Source organism: Boeremia exigua (genome assembly GCF_020726555.1).
Source record: "Boeremia exigua strain MPI-SDFR-AT-0100 chromosome Unknown C7974scaffold_10, whole genome shotgun sequence".
Taxonomy (NCBI): domain Eukaryota; kingdom Fungi; phylum Ascomycota; class Dothideomycetes; order Pleosporales; family Didymellaceae; genus Boeremia; species Boeremia exigua.
This window is the reverse complement of record NW_025763527.1, coordinates 15,172-35,611: the sequence shown is the minus strand read 5'-3', so window position 1 is coordinate 35,611 and position 20,440 is coordinate 15,172. Positions and strand designations below refer to the sequence as shown.

The window sequence follows — 20,440 nt, the reverse complement described above, 5'->3', positions numbered from 1 at the left end:
AGCTGTAGGCGCAATTTGCATTTGACGGGAGTACTGGATTTCTAAGCATCCAGTGGATCTCGCGTCCTTCGTCCAGACAGCATCACGATGACAGGACCTTATGATTTCTAAGATGACGTATGTCATCGAGCGTCGCTGGCACCACAAAGTGTTAAAACCTCGTTCGCCGTGTGACAGCTCACTTGCACTGCACAGCCCAGCTCCCTACTGGTTACACGAATTGGCGCATCGAGATCAATCACAATGCCCGACAAAGTACTCGCGCTGGTTCAACGACTTGGGACCAAAAACACGCCGAGACTGGTTGTCGAGCACATCTCAGCACCCAAGCCAGCTGACCATGAGCTGCTGGTCAAGGTATCGCACGCGGGACAGAATCCGACAGACGGTAGGTCCCTAGCTTGCGTTGCAGACCGTCGGTCTCCATCTGATTGGTCGCAGTGCAATGTCTCGATTCCAATGCTTTTGGGGATGGAGCAGTCTTAGGCTGTGACTTTGTCGGCCCTGTCGAGGACGTTGGCGAAGAGGTGACGAAAGCAGCCAAGGGTGACGTGGTCGCAGGTCTAGTCTGGGGAGGTAAGAGAACCAGGTTGGTCATGCTACACACTGGTTGACAGAAGCAGGGGAGATCAGAGGGCTGGGAGCGTACAGCCAGTACTCCATCGCCAACGAGTCCATCAGCTTCAAGGTGCCGCAGTCCATCACGCCTGCTGAAGCTGCGACAGTGCCCTTGGCCTCCACAACGGCTTGGTTGGCGCTGTTCTCCAAGGACAGCCTGCACGTGGACCGTCGGTCAGGAAAAGAGACAACCATCTTGGTATGGGGAGGGAGCTGTATGTATTCATACCAGTCTCACTTGCAGCGGCATTGTCTGATAACGCTTCATTTAGCTAGCGTTGGGCTGTACGCCATACAGTTCGCAGCCCTGCACGGGTTTAAAGTCGTCACTACTTGCAGCCCTCGTCATTTCGATCGCGTCAAGTCATTGGGTGCAGATCACGCATTTGACTACCGAGCTAAGGATGTTGTCTCATCCATCAAAAAGGCAGTGCCTGGTCTAGGTTATGTGTTCGATACAATCGGAGCTTCGCAGTCATCCGCTACAGCTTCGCAAGTCATCGGCGAGCAAGGAGGGGTGCTTTGCACGGTACGGCCGGGCAAAGCAGACACTGAGGGTGTGACGGAACGAACCAAGGTTACGGATGTCCTTGTATGGACAGCATTCCTGAAAGATCACCGATACGGTGACTTCTTTTGGCCGGTAAGCAGGAAGCTAAGGGAGGGTGAGGATAAATTGGTATTCCGGCTAACGCGCCCCAGGCAAGCAAAGATGACCATGAACTGGCTTCTGAACTGTTTCAAAACCTGCCGAACTGGCTCGAAACAGGAACCATCAAGCCAAGCGTGCCAGAGCTATTGGACGGACTCGAATCAGTGCCCGTGGGGTTCCAAAAACATCGGGATGGGAAGATATCAGGCTATAAGATTGTATATAAGTTAGACGACAGTAGATAGTTAGACAAGATAGTATAGTAGAAGGATACTATAACTATCTTATTATTCTTCTATTAGCCTAAAGTAGTATGTTATTCCTATTCTTCAAATCTTTATAATTATAATAGACCTAGTTACCTATAGGTAGTTTAAAGATACTAAAAATAAAGAGAAAGTATTCTATATTGCTTATAATACTATAACGTGAGTGTATAGCGAGTAACGCAGTTAAGCGAGTGACGCACCCCAACAAACCATTGGGCCTTCTACGTGCAATTACTCAACACCACAACATTATAATGTAGCTAACAAGATATATCCTTAATCGCTAACGTCTACTACATCTTTTTTACACGTGCGCAAGTTATGCCCTGTCTTACCACAGCGCTTGCAGTGCCTTTTGCCCTGCTTGCCTGCACCTGTTCAGGCCCTACCCTCACGCGTTTCCCCCTCTACCTGCGCCTCAACGTCGCGTTGGGCTATCAAATCCTCTGCCTGTTCCTTTGAGAGGTCTCCACCCTTCTGAATCTGCTTTCTTTTACGTGATTTGCGCTCAGAAGCAGCCTTGTTCAATGCTTCAAGCTGCAGCACTTAGGCTGCCAATAACGTCTGCCCATGTAGTAGCATTGCAGTGCCTCTCTGCAGCTGATTAACAATCTCCACCATTGGAGTTGGTGATGATCCTTGGTGCTTTTGAATACGATCGCGAAGCAGCGTTAATTGAGACTCTATCTCGTTAGCGTTGGTGGGTGTCTTAGGGTTCCATTAGGCCCCCCCTGGTAGAGGTGGTGTTGGCGCCCGAAGCTTGACATCAAGCTTTAATAGCACCACTAATGGGTCATTAGGCACTAAGCCAGTTGCCTTAAAGCTTAATGTAATGTTTGCCTTTAAGAACGCCTTCTTAAAAACCTTTGCAAACGTTACAATGAAGGCCTTCTTGTCAATTTAGCCAATATAGTCTGTTGCCAAGACTCTGATCTCTTTACTATACTCCTGCTTTAAGGGGGCAAAACAGCCCACATCAAGCAGCTGCAGGATGTGCAACAAGTGTGGAGGCATACACAGAGTAATTATCTTATTCTCCTTGCAAAGATCCTGGAATGCAAGCGACTTATAGCTTTCGTGGCCGTCAATTATCAGCAGCACATGGCTACCCACCCTCCAGCCCTTAATCTGCTCAATGAAGTGCCTTAACCAGGCTACACCAATATCGTTTGTAGTCCAGCTGTTGTCGCTGACCCTAATGCGCCATTAGGGCCTTAAATCAGGGTACTAGGACGCGTTATGGTTCTTTGCTTTGAAGATAAGGTAGGGCGCGATTGCCCAGCCTATCGCGTTGATCGCAGCAATGAAAGTTACCCACTCACGGTCTCCCTGTTGCAACCCAATAGGCTCAGTACGTCTCTCTGATGCAGTGACTACTTTGACGCAGTTTCTAATGCCCATAGTAAAGCCAGTCTTATCAAAGTTATAGGTATCTTCATCCAGGATGCTGTACTTAGCCTTAACATTCTGAACCAGGTCAAACTAGGGCCCAATGACCCCTAGATTGCTGCACAAGACTCTCTGGCGATCTCTCTGTCAAGTCATATGCGATTTTAGTCCAGGTTCGCGTTTAACGAAGTTTGAAGCCCATCGTGGGCCAACAGGCTTTGCGCCGCGTGCAGCGCGCAGTTAATTAGCCATATCTTCAACACAATAGAGCATTAGGGCAAATCCTTAGAAATCCAGCTTCCTAATATACTGCATAAGTGTCCTCTGCTCTGTCCTCTAAAGATTTGCTGATTTAGGGTGGGTATCGCGTGTTGACTGCGTCCCAGCGCGTTGGTGGCGGAGGGTTGCCTCAGAGACCCTGTACACTGTAGCAGCACGTCGCACGCTTAGCTCTTGAGGTTTCTTAATTGCTTGAAGTGCAAGCTTGATTCTGTCTTCTTTTAGGAGCGATTCCAGGTCAGGTGGTTGGTCCATTGAGGTTTGAAGGTAGGAAGGCCCAATGGTTTGTTGGGGTGCGTCACTCGCTTGACTGCGTCACTCGCTATGCACTCACGTTAATACTTATTAACTTATATAATAGGAAACCTTTATTTTACCTTTATAAATGTCTTTAATACTTAGCCTAATAACTTTACTTTTACTATTAATTTTTTAAAAGTCCTAAAATATAATTATAGTATTAGAATACTAGCAGAGTATAGTAATAGTAGAATAGAGCAGCTTGTTTAGATGCTGTGTTTAATTTACCTATCTTGTCTTAACTTGTAGAGGATAGGAACCCCTTTTAGAGCAACACACTCGAACCAAAGGCTAGGAGAACTTGCTTATCTTCCCTTTTGAACAAGACTAGAGTGTTAAACAATGCATGCTTTAGCGGATCGAAGCCAATGCAAATATCAGATCGAGGCTTGCTAAGCACCTTCGAACCATTTGTCACAAGTGCCTGTGGAACAAGGCATGTCTTGCCGAGGCCGATGTGATCCAAACCATTATCAGAGTTATTCTATTTGCCAATTTGGTTCGTAGAAAGGGATTGCTGGTTGTGGCTGAAATGGCTCAAATACTGCTTCAAGCCTGGGGAAAATGGGATCTTTGGGTCGACCTCTAAGCGGTGATGGAGGAGTCCTTGTACATTGTTTGCCGCCGACCAGGACGCCTAGAACTGTAATAACGGGACATCTACGACGGTGCGGGTATTGCAGTTGAAAGATTGAGTGTGTGCAAGTATGTTTCCAGTTGTCACCTTGAAAAAAAGCAAAAAAGACTTTGACGTGGGTGGAGAGCGCATGTAGTATGCGTCGAAGATGCACTGAATGCTATAGTAGGGTTGAAGCTCGTCCTTCTCGGACTCGCCAGGGCCTTACTGCTGCGGAAGTGAGAAGAACACGGTGCAAGAGCTGTCACCCTGAGCGCCATTGGACAGCGGCGTGCGTTTGCGCAATGTCCGTACAGCCGCTAGCTCAGATACACAGCAATGACTGGCTCCAAACAACGTCCCTGTGGGACTTTTTAGATAAATCGGTGGAGCAGGAAGGTTGGCAGGGCGGGGCAATGATAGCAGGCTGGTTAAATCTTGCTTGACTGGCGTTGAGCGATTGGCGCTTGTGAAGGAAAGGCACCGCCATGACAACGACCGCAGCGCCGATTCCATACAGATATGTGGGGGCGAATTCGCTGACCTCACCCCTCCAAATAGCGCCATGGTCCAGACGATCAGGATATTTTCGCCTCGCAAGTTTCGTGTAGAGAGAATCGCCGCGCTAGTACTTGTATCCACTATCAAATACAACACCGACGGCGACGAAGCAAGTGAGTCCGGGCGGGCCTGACCTGCTCTGAGAGACGCATGCTGAGCTGTAGCCTCCCACAGGTTCCCAATGCGCCTGCGTTGAGTTCATACTTCAATCCAATCCAAAGTATGGCGTCGTTAGACCTGGTCCAGAGCCGCAAATCAGTAGCCCCTTCTGCAGCAGACGGGGAGCGTGGCGCTTGTGAAGACTGTTAGAAGGCCATTTCTTGCGCAGTTCGTGCAGCTTTACTTACTCAGGCACCTGTCGGGACAGGAAAGACAAAGCAAACGCACTAGTTCAGCATGAAACGTGTCTCCATCGAGCTGCTTGACACCAGTCTCGAAGCAATATTGCGGTTGATTACGCTGCGCTGCGCTGCGCTGCGATACTCGCCACGTCTTTGCCGGTTTGACGTTCTCCCTGCCGTCTACCTCATTTAACTCGGCCTGGTTATCCCCGGCTCTGTTGTCTCCGACTCCGCTGTCGTATTGCTGGAGCTACATCCCGGCCGCTTTTCGTTGCCCGTCTAGCTTGGTCTGACCGTTGCGACTGGTCTATGTAGGGTTCGGCTCGCGCACTGCCACGGCTTTCTTTGCTGCATGTCATGTCTGTCAGCATGTCTATACATCTCCACTCGCTTTCTCCCTCTCCGCTTGTGTGTTACGCCATCTCGCTCGTGGTGCCTCCTGAAATCGCTCTGCTGTGCTAGCTGATAGCATTGTTATTTGCTGTCGTATGATACTGAAGATTATACGAACAATCTATCATAACGTTATGGCATTTGCACTGTCAGACAAGAGTCTGCTGCCATCATCCACGTTGGTGATACGAGGACAACGGCCGCAATATACTAGGCAACGCTCGCGCTGTCGGCTGATTATGCTGCGTTGATAGCGAGCATTCCCTCGGGATCTACTGAACAGGTGTGGGAAGAAGATGCTGCGGCAGATGCATCGACGTGCAAGACCGGGTGCGAAGAGGACGAGGCGTTGAGTTCACATATATATACAGTGTATGAGTGACGGGCACTCGCGCCTACACATGCCTCGTGGCAATCCGCTCGTTTAATATAGATACCGCAAGGAGGACCTGGAAACGGCAAGCGATGCTAAGGCTGGTTCTGACATGTGCACGACAGACAACGATGTCTCGAGTAACTTGACGCTTGAACGGAAGGCGCAGCACCTGAATGAAGGTTGAGGGCTTTTACGTAAGTATATCTTGATCGTCGTCTCCAAGGCGTGACGTTCAGGAGGGCAAGGATTGGAGTCGCCAGGCTAGCGATAAAGACGGTGGACTACCAAAATTCATGCTGAGTGCGAAGAACAATTGAGAATACGTAGTAGCAACAGCGACCACAGGTAGATGTGGAGTGGAGTTGTGTGAACGGTGTTCGGACCTCAAGGTGCGGCGATTGGCTGCGCAAAAAAGATAAACACGCACCAGGCGGCAAGATGCCAAGATCCACGACGATGATTTGAGCCGGCGCTATCCAGGACGTGGGCGAGGAAATAATGCGTACTTGGACGCAGACCTCGAGATTGCAGGGTGGTACTGCGCCGACGTCGAGGTGCCTCTCAAGCCATGCGACGACGGTACCGCCGGTGACGAACGACCTGGCGAATACGGGGGAGGTTTTTACGCAACTATGAGGTGTCTAGGTGGCTATATGTTGACTGCCGACGCATAGCGCCCATCTTGCTGCTGACAGGGCTGTGTAGACTCCGTGGTTGGGAAACGACCCCCAAAGTGCAAGATTGACATCGCTGTACCCCTGCACCGAGACAGCTTCTCCCACATCACCTCTGGGCTCAGACCTGCCTTGCTGTCGTGGATTTTCACTACCATGTACACCAAATGTCTTCGGACACTGGCAAGATCAAACGCTGCGCGTTGATCATGGACTTGAGCTCTGCCAAGCGATAGATGCGTGGAATCCAACGCAAACGACGGCTCTTACCGCGCGGGCCATTAAGCGGCCACCCCGGGAAGTAAGATTAGCGTTGCAAATTACGAAACCTGGCATTGTTATTGTTAGGCGTCCGATGAAGTGACCTAGTAAGAACATCAATCATGAATGCAGCGCCTAAGAGAACTCGAGAATGTGGATCCAAGGTACGGACTGGATGCACCACTTGCAAAGCTAGACGAGTGAAATGCGATGAAGCAAAACCAGCCTGTCGACGTTGCGCTGTCGGAAGTCGGAAATGCGAATACAGCAACGCACCAGCGCCACCCCAGAGAAACGTAATCACGGTATATCTGCCTCCTGCGCAAAACCAACGGGTTCTTTGCGCAAACACTCGCTGCACCGAGTTTTTCCATCGAAATATTGCCGCGACTCTAGATGGGCAGTTTGATTCAAGCTTCTGGAGCAGGCTTGTATTGCAGCTCTCACACTCTGAACCATCCATTCGACGTGCTATATCGGCTATCAGCATTACTTTCCAAGACATCGAATCGTCATTGCAGCATCCTGCGGGCTATGTTGATGCCAATCCCGAGGCTCGACAGGCTTTCAACGCCGCAATAAAAGATCTTTCATCTCGAATTCAAGCCCATCCTAACTCGAAACTGGTGCCATTAGTCTGCTGCCTTTTGTTCATCTGATTCGAGTTTCTTATGGGCAACGTTGAATCCGCTTTGCTTCATATTCAGAGTGGTTCAAATATTGTAGCCACACGCTATCACAATGGCAACGAGGCCACCAATATGTTCTCGTTCAATGATCTCAAAAGCATTGACGACCACATAGTACCAGTTTTCTCGCGGTTGAATGTACTTTGTTGTCTCGCGGGGAGAATGGTACCACCGATATATGCGCCTTCGACTGAAGACGACTCCCCTCATGAAGATCTTGCCGACTCAAGCATACGCCTTACCAGTATCATCAACGTCTGTCTCCGATACATCAACCAAGCAATCACCAAGGCGAGAATATCCTCAATTAACGTTGATGATGTCGTTGAACAAAGCAAACTGCAGTCAAGGCTAGATGCATGGCGCAAACAATTGGATAGGCTTACCGGACGAATGCAGACAGTGGACAAGCTTGAAAAACAGAACGCCATCAATCTTCTCTTGGTACAATACAAAGTCATTTACATCTGGATAAGGGTTTGCACCACAGCTGGAGAGATGGTTGCGGACTCTTACTTCGACGATTATGAAGAGCTTGTGCATTACGCGGAAAACATCGCCAAGCCGGGCGCTGGAACGGCAAATCCGCAGCTTTTGTCCTTTGAGATACAACTCGTTGCACCACTGTACGATACCGCGCTGAAATGTCGCCATCCGGCCATACGACGACGTGCACTGAATTTGCTACAGTCAGTGCCTCGGCGGGAAGGAATCTGGAACGCACATCATGCATACGTAACTGCCAAGCGAGTGATCGAGTTGGAAGAAAGGACGCTTGACAAACAGGGGCTCCCAGATGAGACTTCAAGGTTACATGCTTTCCCTCTTCCCGATGAACGGTCACGGATCTCCAGCCTGGGCAAGTTGCCTTTCAAGTTTCGGGAGCTCGGTCACACGATTTTGCTCAGTCCTGCATATCCCGGTCCGCCTGAAGCAATGCTTTAGAAAAAGTCTATGAGGTCTTGGGGGGCGACAGATAATCGTAGAGCATGCACCAGATACCCGTTGTCATCGAACACTTCTCCCCCACTATACCGCCCACCACTAGGCTGATATCGTACAGTCGCCTACAATTGTGAATGTAAAGATAGTTTCCGTTGTCTTCCTAAAGAGTCTTGCTTCTCTTGTGTGGTTTTGATTTTTCTTTGTAGACGTGGCGGGTGAAGCGCGTAGATGTAGGTTTTGTCGAGGTCTCGTGGCAGGCGGAGTAAAGCAGAAGCCGGTTGCGAGTCTGCCATGGCGGTGTGGTGAGTGCAATTTCAGATATCATTGTGCCATCGTGGATGTATGTTGCTTTGTTTTTTTGCTCGTCTTTCTCAATCCGTCTACAACGCGTGTAATTGGAGGTAGAGATGAGGAACTTGCAATCAGCGTGGCACCGCGCCGCAGGGTGGGACGCAAATACCTCGGAGGCGGATCAGCGCTTCCCTTGACACCTCGCTCCACCCTGACCGTGAACTGTTCGATCCATCCTCGATCAGTCAGACCATACTAAAATTGTCCTTAGCATCTATCATGACTGTGATAGTAAGCCGTGTTAACGAGAGCGCTATATATCATATCGGGTTAGTATCTTACGAGGTACATGACACTAGTCCTTTTGTGCTAGCTCCACTCAACACAGCCGAGATATGGGCTTGATAGACCGCAACTTTACACATCAACGATGACCGATCACTCCGATTTGGTAGAGATACTCATGATGTATGAAGCGCAGCACACGGAGACTGGACATGTTGAAAAGCGAATAAGTAAAGCCTAAGGCAAATTGTTCACGATGTTGTGCAGTTATCCCAGTAGTACATGTGGCTCATGCGTTACGCAACATGCTTCATAACGAGTCTCGCCATCCATGGCTACGAGAAGAGAATAGTGATCAACGCTGACTGTATTGTCGGCTGCTGTACATGACGTGGCAATGGCACGCTTATGCACGGAAGGCCTGAAGGGTACATCACCTTTCGGGGACCGTTGAGGAGGATCTTGAAGCCCTCCATGACCTTTTGAGTGACGGCATGCAAAACAACAGGAGCCCCATAAATATAGGCTGTCAACATGGTAGGATGATTTGTAGGTTTGTACTGAGGTTTGGCCTCAATTCAACTACGAAAGATCTATCTTGAACCTGGACAAGCTCGTATACTACTAACCCAAAACAGCTTCAACACCAGATATATAACTCCTGGTGGCTATCTTCTCACTGAACGACTTGTCATCACATTGGACACCTCTTTCGTCGGTGAATTCGAAGCGTCACAAAGAGACTCAAGAAAATGCATTTTAAGATTTCGTTCTTCCCTCTCTTGCTCGCCACCACTGGTACAGGGTACCTAATCCCAAGCCCGCCGGGAAGGTACAACGTTACGATAACGACTGGAGCTATCGTCGACAACAATCGCGACAGCCGGACGTTTATGCTTTCCGTCTTCCAACCCGCAACGTGCACATCCACAGTGCCTGTCGTATACATGCCCAACAGAACCGCCGCATACGAGGGAACGTTAGCTAAGAGGAATTACAACATCTCTTACGACCTCACGCCCCTCTTCGCCACGGCTCGCCAACCAGTGTGCCCAAAGAATTACTCGCCCCGAGACGACGCCCCTGTCCTCCTCCTGTCTCCTGGCTACAGAGGTAGTCGTCTCTATTATAATTTTCTTGCCTCCGCTATCGCCAGTGAGGGCATCACAGTGATTACTATGGACCACCCTGGAGAGACCAGTTGTATAACTTATCCTAATGGTACTGCTGTCTACGTCGACCTCCCAAATCCCACGAACATTGATGACGAGACTCCATACGCATACGTCCGCGCCGCCGATGCATCTTTTATCATAGATCAACTAAGCAATGCGACCGCCATGGCCAAACTTGTTCCTCGAAAGGTCCCAACCGACCGCATAGTCATGGCTGGTCACTCCATAGGCGGTGCCTCAGCTATGCTCGCCGCTAGCCAGGACTCTCGTATTCGCGGTGTCATTAACTGGGACGGCCCGTTCTTTGGCTCTTTGCCCTCATCAGGACTATCTCAGCCATTACTCTACGTAGGCACGAGGCGCTCGGAACCTAGATTTACAGCAATTTGGCCAAAGCTCAACGGTCCAAAGCTGTGGGTCGAGATTGCAAATCTGACGCACGAGGGCATGACGGATCTACCTACGCTATTCCAGGCGGTCAAAGAGAATAACACTGAGATGCTCGCGCAGCTGCTGGGTACGATTGCGCCAGAACAGTCAGTTGGCATTCTGGCAGCATATGCGCTTGAATGGATGAAGTACACTTTCGCAGGCATAATGGGAGAGCCGTTACTAGAGGATCACGGATGCAATCAATTTCCAGAAGTCTCCATTGTAAGGAAAGGCAACTTCTAGTGAGTTCATCACATCTCTAGAGACAAGCAACAAACCATGAATTAACACATTAGAAGTTAAATAGATCAATTTAACGCCTGTGTTTCTATCTACAATTGACCCCGACTTCTTGAGTATGCTTCAAGGTCTCGACGAAGAAGAGTTGATGAGATTTGCCGTACTTTCTCAGGAATTCGGCAGCGATTCTGACATCGAGAACACTATCATTTCCTTCACTTCACCAAATTCTCATCTCTCAAGTCATTCCAAAGCGCTCTGCAGTGATGCAGGCGCTTGCGATGGTCTTCTCCAGACTGTCACACGCGAGTTGAATCTTACTACATAGCTGGGTTCTTGGTATAATTTAGATATACGCTGGGATGCAGCCTATGCACAAACTTGGCTTCGCGACCCTTCACCTGCAGCGTCTCCCAGCTAAAACTTAATCTAGTATTAGAGCACAATCTTCTTACATATCTATTACTTGCTATGCACAACTTAGACACTAGTATTAGCAGAAGCTATAACATCTCTAGCAAGCTGCAATCTTAAACACAATTTGCTTATTACTAGGGTTTGCCTAATTAATTATTAGAATTACACCTTAGTTTTTGCAACCTAGTTCTCTTAAGAAGCACTATAATATAGTACAGCCTCTTTAAAGGCTCTAGTAATATTAACCCTAATTAAGGCAAGCAGCATGCCTAGAAACTAATACTAATACCTATTAGGCTTAAATAGCCTAAGTAACTTTATAGGCCTATAGCATAGAGCTTAGAATGCCTATAAGGGCCTAAATATAAAGCTTTAGGGGATAAACAAAGCTAGATAATATAATAATAAGGCTAATAGGATTTTCTAGAGGACTTAACTAACTAATACCTCTCTCTTAGCTTATATATAGTTCTGTTTTAAGCTAACGTAAGTGCATAGCGAGTGGACCGGCTAGGCGAGTGGACCGCCCCAACAAGCCATTGGGCCCTCCAACCTTCAAACCTCAATGGATCAGCTACATAACCTCAAATCGCTCTTAAAAGAAGACAGGATTAAGCTTGCACTCTAAGCAATTAAGAAACCCCAAGAACTAAGCGTGCGACGCGCTGCTGTTGTCTACCAGGTGTCAAAAACAACCCTCCTTTGGCGACGCGCTGGGAGGCAGTCAACACGCGATACCCAGCCTAAATCATCAGCCCTTAATAAGATAGAAGAGAAGGCGCTTGTGCAGTATATAAGGAGGCTTGACGAGCAAGGACTTGCCTCAACGCTCCATTGCGTTGAAGATATGGCTAATTAATTGCGCGCTGCACGCGATGCAGAGCCTGTTGGCCCCTGATGGGCTTCAAACTTTGTCAAACGCGAGCCTGGACTCCAATCACGATTAACTCGACAGAGGGATCGCCAGAGAGTTCTCTGCAGCGACCTAGGGGTCATTGGGCCCTGGTTTGACCTAGTACGGAATGTTAAGGCCAAGTACGGCATCTAGGACGAAGATACCTACAACTTTGACGAGACTGGCTTTACTATGGGCGTTGGAAATTGCGTCAGAGTAGTTACTGCATCTGAGAGACGTACTTAACCTATTGGGGTCCAGCAGGGAGACCGTGAGTGGGTGACTTTGATTGCTGCAGTCAACGCGATGGGCTGGGCAATTGCGCCCTACCTTATCTTCAAAGCAAAGAACCACGACGCGTCCTGGTACCCTGATTTGAAGCCCTAATGGCGCATTGGGGTCAGTAACAACGGCTGGACTACTAACGATATTGGAGTAGCCTGGTTAAGGCACTTTGTTGAGCAGATTCGGGGCCAGAGGGTGGGTAGCCACGTGCTGCTAATAATCGACGGCTACGAGAGCTACAAGTTGCTTACTTTCCAAAATCTTTGCACAGAGAGCAAGATTATTACCCTATGTATGCCTCCACACTCATCTTACATCCTACAACCACTTGATGTGGGTTGTTTTGCCCCCCTAAAGCGGGCGTACAGCAAAGAGATTAGAGTCTTGGCGCTGGACCATATTGGCCGGATTGACAAAAAAGCCTTCATCGCGACCCTTAGGAAGGTGTTTGATAAGGCGTTTTTAAAGGCAAACATTATATCAAGCTTTAAAGCAACTGGCTTAGTGCCTAATGATCTATTGGTAGTGCTATTAAAGCTTGATGTGAAGCGTCGCACGCCAACACCGCCTCTCACAGGGGAGCCCCAATGGAACCCTAAGACACCTACCAACGCTAATGAGATAGAGGCTCAATTAATGTTGCTTCGCGATTGTATTTAGAGGCACCAAGGATCGTCACCTTCTCCTATAGTTGAGATGATGGATTAGCTGCAAAAAGGCACTGCAATGATACTGCATTCACAGACGTTACTAGCCGCCCGAGTGCTGCAGCTTGAAGCGTCAAACAGGGCTGCTTCTGAGCGCAAATCGCGCAAAAGAAAGTGGATTCAGAAGGGTGGAGACCTCTCAAAGGAACAGGCAGAGGATTTGATAGCCCAACGCGACGTTGGGGCGCAGCTTGAGGGGGAAACTCGTGAGGGTAGGGCTCGAACAGGTGCAGGCAAGCAGCACAAAAGGCACTGCAGGCGCTGCGGTGAGGCAGGGCACAACTCGCGCACGTGTGAGAAAGATGCAGTAGAAGTCAGCAATTAATATTTGCTACTGTTAGCTATAGTAAAGCATTGTGGTGTTGCGCAATTGCTTGCAGAGTGCCTAATGGCTTGTTGGGGCGGTCCACTCGCCTAGCCGGTCCACTCGCTATGCACTTACGTTACTCTATTTTAATCTATTATATTTATTTAATAAAGAGACAAGTATAGTTATTAGGCTAGCTATTAATTAGGTTAATTATTAAACTCTTATATAACTAACGTACCCCACGGGCGAGCGGATCAACGGGCGAGCGAATCACTTTTGCCAAGCCCCCACCAAAGTATCCTCTACATACCAATGCCTCAACAACAACCTAATCTTAACGCGTTAAAGGAAGCTCAAATACAGCTTGCGCTTCAAGCTCTTAAACAAGACGCGAAACTCTCACAGCGACGCGCTGCAGCTATCTACAACGTTCCTCAAGCTACACTAAGCCATCGACTCACTGGACGACCTTCACGAGGCGATACTATGCCCAACTCACGAGGGCTGGATGATCTAGAGGAGCAGGTGATTGTTAATCACATACTTGAGCTGGACGAGCGAGGATTTGGCCCTCGGCTGGCAGATGTGGCTGCAATGGCCAATTCTCTGCGCGCAGAGCGCAATCTGGGCCCTATTGGCACAAACTGGCCCAGTACGTTTGTAAAGCGTCAACCAGAGCTCAAAGTGAAGTTTAATCGCAGGTATGACTACAAGCGAGCCCTCTGCGAGGATTCTGGGGTTGTGCAGGGCTGGTTTTCCCTGGTGCGAAACACAAAAGCCAAGTATGGTATCCTAGATGACGACACGTACAACTTTGACGAGACAGGCTTCATGATGGGCCAGATCTCCCAGGGAGCAGTTGTTACAGCTTCAGAGAGACGAGGAAGGCCAAAGGCAGTCCAGCCAGGCAACCGGGAGTGGACAACGGTCATACAGGGTATCAATGCCAAAGGATGGGCCATTCCACCCTTTGTTATCTTCAAGGCGCGCCACCACCTCTCCGGCTGGTACAAGGAGGAAGACCTGCCCCAGGATTGGGTTATTGCAGTCTCCGGTAACGGCTGGACTACTAATGAGCTTGGTTTTGAGTGGTTGAAGCACTTTGACGCGCATACAAAGGAGCGTACTGCTGGTACCCACCGACTGCTGGTTATTGACGGCCACGAGAGCCACGAATCGCTCCAATTCCAGAAATACTGCAAGGATAACAAGATTGTTACTCTATGTATGCCTCCGCACTCATCGCACCTTCTGCAGCCACTTGATGTGGGCTGTTTTGCCCCTTTGAAGACAGCGTACGGGCGCCAAGCCGAATTGCTTATGCGCAACCGAATCAGCCACATCACAAAGACTGAGTTCCTGCCATGCTTCAAAGCAGCCTATAATGCGGTGTTTACCTCTAGCAATATCCAAGGAGGGTTTCGAGGTGCTGGATTGGTCCCCTTTGACCCAGAACGGGTCATATCAGCCCTTAATGTGAAGCTTCGGACTCCATCACCACCACTCCCCACCAACAACGTACCCTGGCAGTCGCAAACCCCCAGCAACACCCTGGAATTTGGGTCGCAATCAACTCTGATTCGAGAGAAGTATAAGAGGCAGCAGGGCAGCTCACCAAATTCTGTTCTAAGCGCGCTTGAGCACTACGCAAAGGGGGGAGCAATCTTATCCCACAAGCTGGTTTTAGCTCAACAGGAAATCAAGGAGCTTCGAGCGGCTAACGAGGCCGCCATGCGACGAAAATCACATAAAAGAAAGCGAGTTCAGAAGGAAGGGACCCTAATAGTTGAAGATGGGCAGCGGCTGGCAGCTCTAAAGGAGTTTGGGGCGCGTGGTGATGGGAAGAGGGCGAAGAAGCAGGTGCGCACTCAAGAGGGCGAGCCAACCCAACGGCGCTGTGGAAGGTGCAATCAGACAGGACACAACGCGCGAACGTGCAAGATTGATGTAGAAGAGGTCTCTGAATGATATTCCAGCCTGTACTGTACCGTGCAGGACCAAAGTGTGGTGTTTTGGGCCATGATGGGTCAAGTTTTGGTGGGGGCTTGGCAAAAGTGATTCGCTCGCCCGTTGATCCGCTCGCCCGTGGGGTACGTTAAGAGATTTAGTTAATTAGTCTATTATTAAAAATTAGCTAGGATTAGCTATTTAATATTCTATAGGAATAACTCTTATTATTAGTGTGCCTAGATTTAGCTAACACCTTTACTCTAGTATTAATATTAACTTAGATATTTTATAGATTATATATATAATAGTATTCTATAAAGTTTTTAGAGTTTATTAGTATAATTTAACTATAGTTTACTAGAATTAGATAGACCTAAAATAGCCTATATAGAGTCTTTAATAGCTTATCTAATATAGCTCTAAAGCTTATATAACTCTAATATATTCTATAGAATATATATAATTATTATTAAAAAGATTTTAAGAGAAAAGTAGCAAGAGACTAGAGAGATAATTAGAGAATACTAGATTCTTAGTAAAAGTAATTAGCTTACCTATAGAGTATATTAACGTGTTAGATAAGCAAGCGCTATAGGCAAGTAAGCGCTGCACCCTACTAACTTTATATACCTCTCTATCTTAATATATAATAGCTTAATGCAGCGCTACTCTATTAGTTTTAAATAAAGCAGATATCTAGCTTACTATCTTCTCTATTAAATCCTATCTAATATAGAGTAATTATAGAGCTGCTATAGTCTATAATATTTCTAAATAAATAATCTGCTGCTAACGCGCTAGGAAGCTTGCCTAACGCGATTGCTAGCCTAACTTAAAGAAGCTTACCTAGCTAGAAGAGAAAGTAGTTATTAAATATATACTTAACCTAGATCTATATAGATTTGCGCCTATATATACAGCTATATATAATATAGCTAATAAGCTGCTAGCTACATATAGTATAGGCTAGATTAGGCAAAAGTAGCTAGCTAACTTTATTAAGCATATAGATAGTCTTAAGACGCATTTTAACTAAGCATATAATAGATAGAGAGCTCTTTATAAGGATTCTATTCTTATCTATAGCTAGTTTAAGCTTATAGAGTAGATAAAGGCTAAGTATAGTATCTATAATAAAGACGTCTATAATCTTAATAAGGTAGGCTTTATAATAGGTAAGATTATAATATAGCTTATTATATTAGGGTTAAAGAGAAGAGAAAAGCTAAAGGCTCTCTAGCCTAGTAACTATAAATAAGTAACAGCAATTGCTACTATTAATACTGCTAGCTAGTTAGTTCTACTATTTCTTATCTTTACTAGTAAGTACTATATCTCTACCTAGTATAAGGAGGAGAAGATCCTATATAACTAGGCAATTATAGTTAGTAATAATAGCTAGATAAATAATAAGCTAGGAGTTAACTAGCTAAAGTACTTTAATGCTTATATAAAGGCTTATATAGTAAGAGTATATTACCTACTTATCCTTAATAGCTATAAGAGCTACTACTTCTTTAAGTTTTAAAAACTCTATAAGAAGAATAATATCTATATACTCTATATACTACCTTACTTATCTTACCTACTCTAGCCTCTTAATATTAGCTACTTCTTGCTATTAAAGCGCGCATATAGTTATAAGGTAGAGAACCTAATCTATAACTATATTAACTATATTACTAAGCTTAAGTTTCTACTAGCGTTTAAGATAGCTTTTAATTAATTATTTATATTAGCTAATATCTACTTAGCCTTCTAAGGAGTAGGCCTTATACTTTATTAGCTAGAGACTATTCTCTTAAAGCTAGATATATAGCTATATATGCCTACTCCTCTAGCTACTCTTATAGAGGCTCTCTAGGAGGTTTATACTTAAGTAATGCACGCAAGCTTAAAGCTTAATTAACTCTACTTTATAAACGTGTATGCTAGTATAAGAGCTTATTACTAGCCTCTATTATAGAGGTAATTAATTAGCTTAAGAAGGGGGCTAAGGTAATAATGCTCTTAGCTAAGCTAATATATAATTAGATTACTAGCCTTAAAAGAGCTAATAAGGTAGCGTTAGCGTATAGGTAGTATAAGAAAAAGTAACTATAGAAGCAAGGAGTCTTAATAAAAGGGGCTAGAGAGAATATACTTACTTAATATAAGGCTAATTAGTAGATTACTTATAAAAAGCATTAAGATAGAGAGTAATTAGGCCTTAGCTGCTAGGCTTTAGCGCGCTGCTAGAGCTATAGGGAGACTAGGCATAACTTATATATATATAGAAAGGGAACTATAGCTACTACTTAATCTATACTATTAATTTCTATATACTATACTATTATATTATTAAGATATACCTATATAGGGGTATATAAGGGCGCTTTAGCTGCCTAAAACTCTACTATAGTTAATTCTATACTAGAGTTTAATAATAAGGATAGAGAAGTCTTATATTAGGAGTTTACCTACTATTAGCAGTAACTAAAGATCTTATACTTTATAATTTTACTTAACTCTATTACTACTACTATCTAAGAGTAGGATTAAACTAGCTTAAATAGTGCTAACCTATCCTTCCTTAATACTTTTAGTATTAATAAGAGTCCTAATAGACCTTATACTCTAGCTAGAATATATAAGAGAAACTAATAGATTATTAGTAACGTAAGTATATAGCAAGTAACGCAGTTAAGCAAGTAACGCACCCTAACAAACTATTAGGCCTTCCTACCTTTAAACCTTAATAGACTAACTACCTAACCTGGAATTGCTCCTAAAAGAAGATAGAATCAAGCTTGCACTTTAAGCAATTAAGAAACCTCAAGAGCTAAGCGTGTAACGCGCTGCTATAGTATATAGGGTCTCTAAGGTAACCCTCTGCTGCTAACGCGCTAGGACGCAGTTAACACGCAATACCTACCCTAAATTAGCGAATCTTTAGAGGACAGAGTAGAGAACACTTATGCAGTATATTAGGAAGCTAGATTCCTAAGGATTTGCCCTAACGCTCTATTGTGTTAAAGATATAGCTAATTAACTGCGCGCTGCACGCAGCGCAAAGCCTGTTAGCCTATAATAGGCTTTAAACTTCGTTAAACGCGAACCTAGACTAAAATCGCATATAACTTAATAGAGAGATTGCTAGAGAGTCTTATGCAGCAATCTAGAGGTTATTAGGCCCTAGTTTAACCTAGTTTAGAATATTAAGGCTAAGTACAGCATCCTAGATAAAGATACCTATAACTTTAATAAGACTAGCTTTACTATAGGCATTAGAAACTGCGTTAAAGTAGTTACTACATTAAAGAGACGTACTAAGCCTATTAGGTTGCAACAGGGAGACCGTAAGTAGGTAACTTTCATTGCTGCAATTAACGCAATAGGCTAGGCAATTGCGCCCTACCTTACCTTTAAAGCAAAGAACTATAACACGTCCTAGTACCCTAATTTAAGGCCCTAATAGCGCATTAGGGTTAGCAATAACAGCTAGACTATAAACAATATTAGTATAGCCTAGTTAAGGCACTTTATTAAGCAGATTAAGGGCTAGAGGGTAGGTAGCTATATACTGCTAATAATTAACAGCTATAAAAGCTATAAGTCGCTTGCATTCTAGGATCTTTGCAAGGAGAACAAGATAATTACTTTATATATACCTCTATACTTATTGCATATCCTGCAGCCACTTAATATAGGCTGTTTTGCCCCCTTAAAGTAGGAGTATAGTAAAGAGATTAGAGTCTTAGCAACACACTATATTAGCTAAATTAATAAGAAGGCCTTTATTGCAACGTTTATAAAGGTTTTTAAGAAGGCATTCTTAAAGGTAAATATTATATTAAGCTTTAAAGTAACTAGCTTAGTACCTAATAACCTATTAGTAGTGCTATTAAAGCTTAATGTTAAGCTTTAGGCGCTAATACTACCTCTACTAGAGGGGGCCCAATAGAACCCTAAGACACCTACCAACGCTAACAAGATAGAGTCTTAATTAACACTACTTCGCGATTATATTCAAAAGCACTAAGGATTATTACTAACTCTAATAGTAGAGATTATTAATTAGCTATAGAGAGGCACTGCAATGCTACTACATAGGCAGACATTATTAGCAGCCTAAGTGCTATAGCTTAAAGCATTGAACAAGGCTGCTTCTAAGCGCAAATTATATAAAAGAAAGTAGATTTAGAAGGGTAGAGACCTCTTAAAGGAACAGGCAGAGGATTTAATAGCCTAATGCAACATTAAGGCGTAGGTAGAGGGGGAAATGCGTAAGGGTAGGGCCTAAACAGGTACAGGCAAGCAGGGTAAAAGGCACTGCAAGCACTATAGTAAGACAGGGCACAACTTACGCACATATAAAAAAGATATAGTAGACGTTAGCAATTAAAGATATATCTTATTAGCTATATTATAATGTTATAGTATTAAGTAATTGCATATAGAAGGCCTAATAGTTTATTAGGGTGCGTTACTTACTTAACTGTGTTACTTGCTATATACTTACGTTACTATTAATATCTACCCCTACTTTACTATTTTTCTTTTATAAGTTCTAAGAAATTAAACCCTTATTAAATTAAGGTTAACCTTTTCTAGTACTACCTAGATCTCTAATCCCCTTAATTATTATTATTAATTATAGATTATAAGTAACTAAATTAATTAATAGACTAGAATAAATAATTAAGTAAATTAATTAGGTTCTCTATCTTCTCTAACGTATTGTAACTACTTAAATATATACCTTGTTTAGAGCTTAATTAGGCTAAAATACTAAGCTAATTAGAGATTACTATAGCCTAGACTTATTATATAGTTAAGGTAATTAAGGTTATATAATCTAAACCTTCTCTATAATCTTAGAGAGTTATTAATTAGTAACTTACTATAATATACTCTCTAGGTATATTAATTTATTAATTACTATACCTACTTACTATAGTAATTATATTTTCTTTCTTTAATTAGTAATCTTAAAAATTTATTATTATTGCTTATTTACTATTATAACTACTCTTAGTGCTTTACTTAATTAAGCAAGTAAATAGTTATACTAAGGTATATAGTAAATAAATAATATTATACTCTATACT

At 44.7% G+C, this 20,440-nt stretch overlaps 3 protein-coding genes across 3 annotated transcripts; all 3 read left to right on the top strand.

The window, feature by feature from the left end:
* Positions 1–97: 97 nt before the first annotated feature.
* On the top strand, positions 98–1,670 carry C7974DRAFT_30314 (uncharacterized protein). The gene is made up of 5 exons (XM_046137932.1): positions 98–388; positions 442–576; positions 624–833; positions 891–1,261; positions 1,321–1,670. Exons 1-5 carry the CDS (start codon positions 244–246, stop codon positions 1,513–1,515), a joined length of 1,056 nt encoding a protein of 351 aa, XP_045993714.1. The 5' UTR covers positions 98–243; the 3' UTR covers positions 1,516–1,670.
* Positions 1,671–7,132: 5,462 nt separating this feature from the next.
* C7974DRAFT_440602 (uncharacterized protein) lies at positions 7,133–8,752 on the top strand. Its single transcript, XM_046145332.1, has one exon. The coding sequence runs from the start codon at positions 7,401–7,403 to the stop codon at positions 8,361–8,363; it is 963 nt and encodes a 320-aa protein (XP_045993713.1). The 5' UTR covers positions 7,133–7,400; the 3' UTR covers positions 8,364–8,752.
* Positions 8,753–9,511: 759 nt separating this feature from the next.
* Positions 9,512–11,717, top strand: C7974DRAFT_426734 (PAF acetylhydrolase family protein; the record flags this gene model as incomplete). The annotated part of the gene is made up of 2 exons (XM_046144529.1): positions 9,512–10,788; positions 11,702–11,717. Exons 1-2 carry the CDS (start codon positions 9,692–9,694, stop codon positions 11,715–11,717), a joined length of 1,113 nt encoding a protein of 370 aa, XP_045993712.1. The 5' UTR covers positions 9,512–9,691.
* Positions 11,718–20,440: the final 8,723 nt, after the last annotated feature.